At 60.8% G+C, this 255-nt stretch overlaps 1 protein-coding gene across 1 annotated transcript in view; it reads right to left on the bottom strand.

Annotated features, from left to right (window-relative positions):
• Positions 1-102: 102 nt before the first annotated feature.
• LOC108803912 (extensin-like) overlaps positions 103-255 on the bottom strand; it is a 2,928-nt gene continuing 2,775 nt past the window's right edge. Inside the window, exon 3 of the mRNA XM_018575705.1 lies at positions 103-253. Within this exon, the coding sequence (XP_018431207.1) occupies positions 103-253 (151 nt within the window). The remainder of the gene's footprint in view (positions 254-255) is intronic.

The raw sequence follows: 255 nt of genomic DNA, 5'->3' as shown, positions 1-255 counted from the left end.
GAAGAGACGTCCGGACACCAAACTGAGGCATGCTGGGAGTGGGAGGAGTTATACTGGACCGGCCACCATTCTTTTCCCCGTGTTCAAGAAATAGCCGATTCCCTATACGCCGGGCTCGTAGTGATGGGGGTGCGGATCTGGCAGTGCGGAGGATGGGGGTGCGGATCTGGCAGTGTGGAGGATGGGGGTGCGGATCTTGCAGTGCGGAGGATGGGGGTGCGGATCTGGTAGTGCGGAGGATGGGGGTGCGGATCT

This window comes from Nanorana parkeri, unplaced genomic scaffold (genome assembly GCF_000935625.1).
Source record: "Nanorana parkeri isolate BGI_ZX_2015 unplaced genomic scaffold, ASM93562v1 scaffold4441, whole genome shotgun sequence".
In the NCBI taxonomy this organism is placed as follows: Eukaryota; Metazoa; Chordata; class Amphibia; order Anura; family Dicroglossidae; genus Nanorana; species Nanorana parkeri.
The sequence above is the reverse complement of the archived record's forward strand: the minus strand, read 5'-3'. Positions and strand labels throughout refer to the sequence as shown.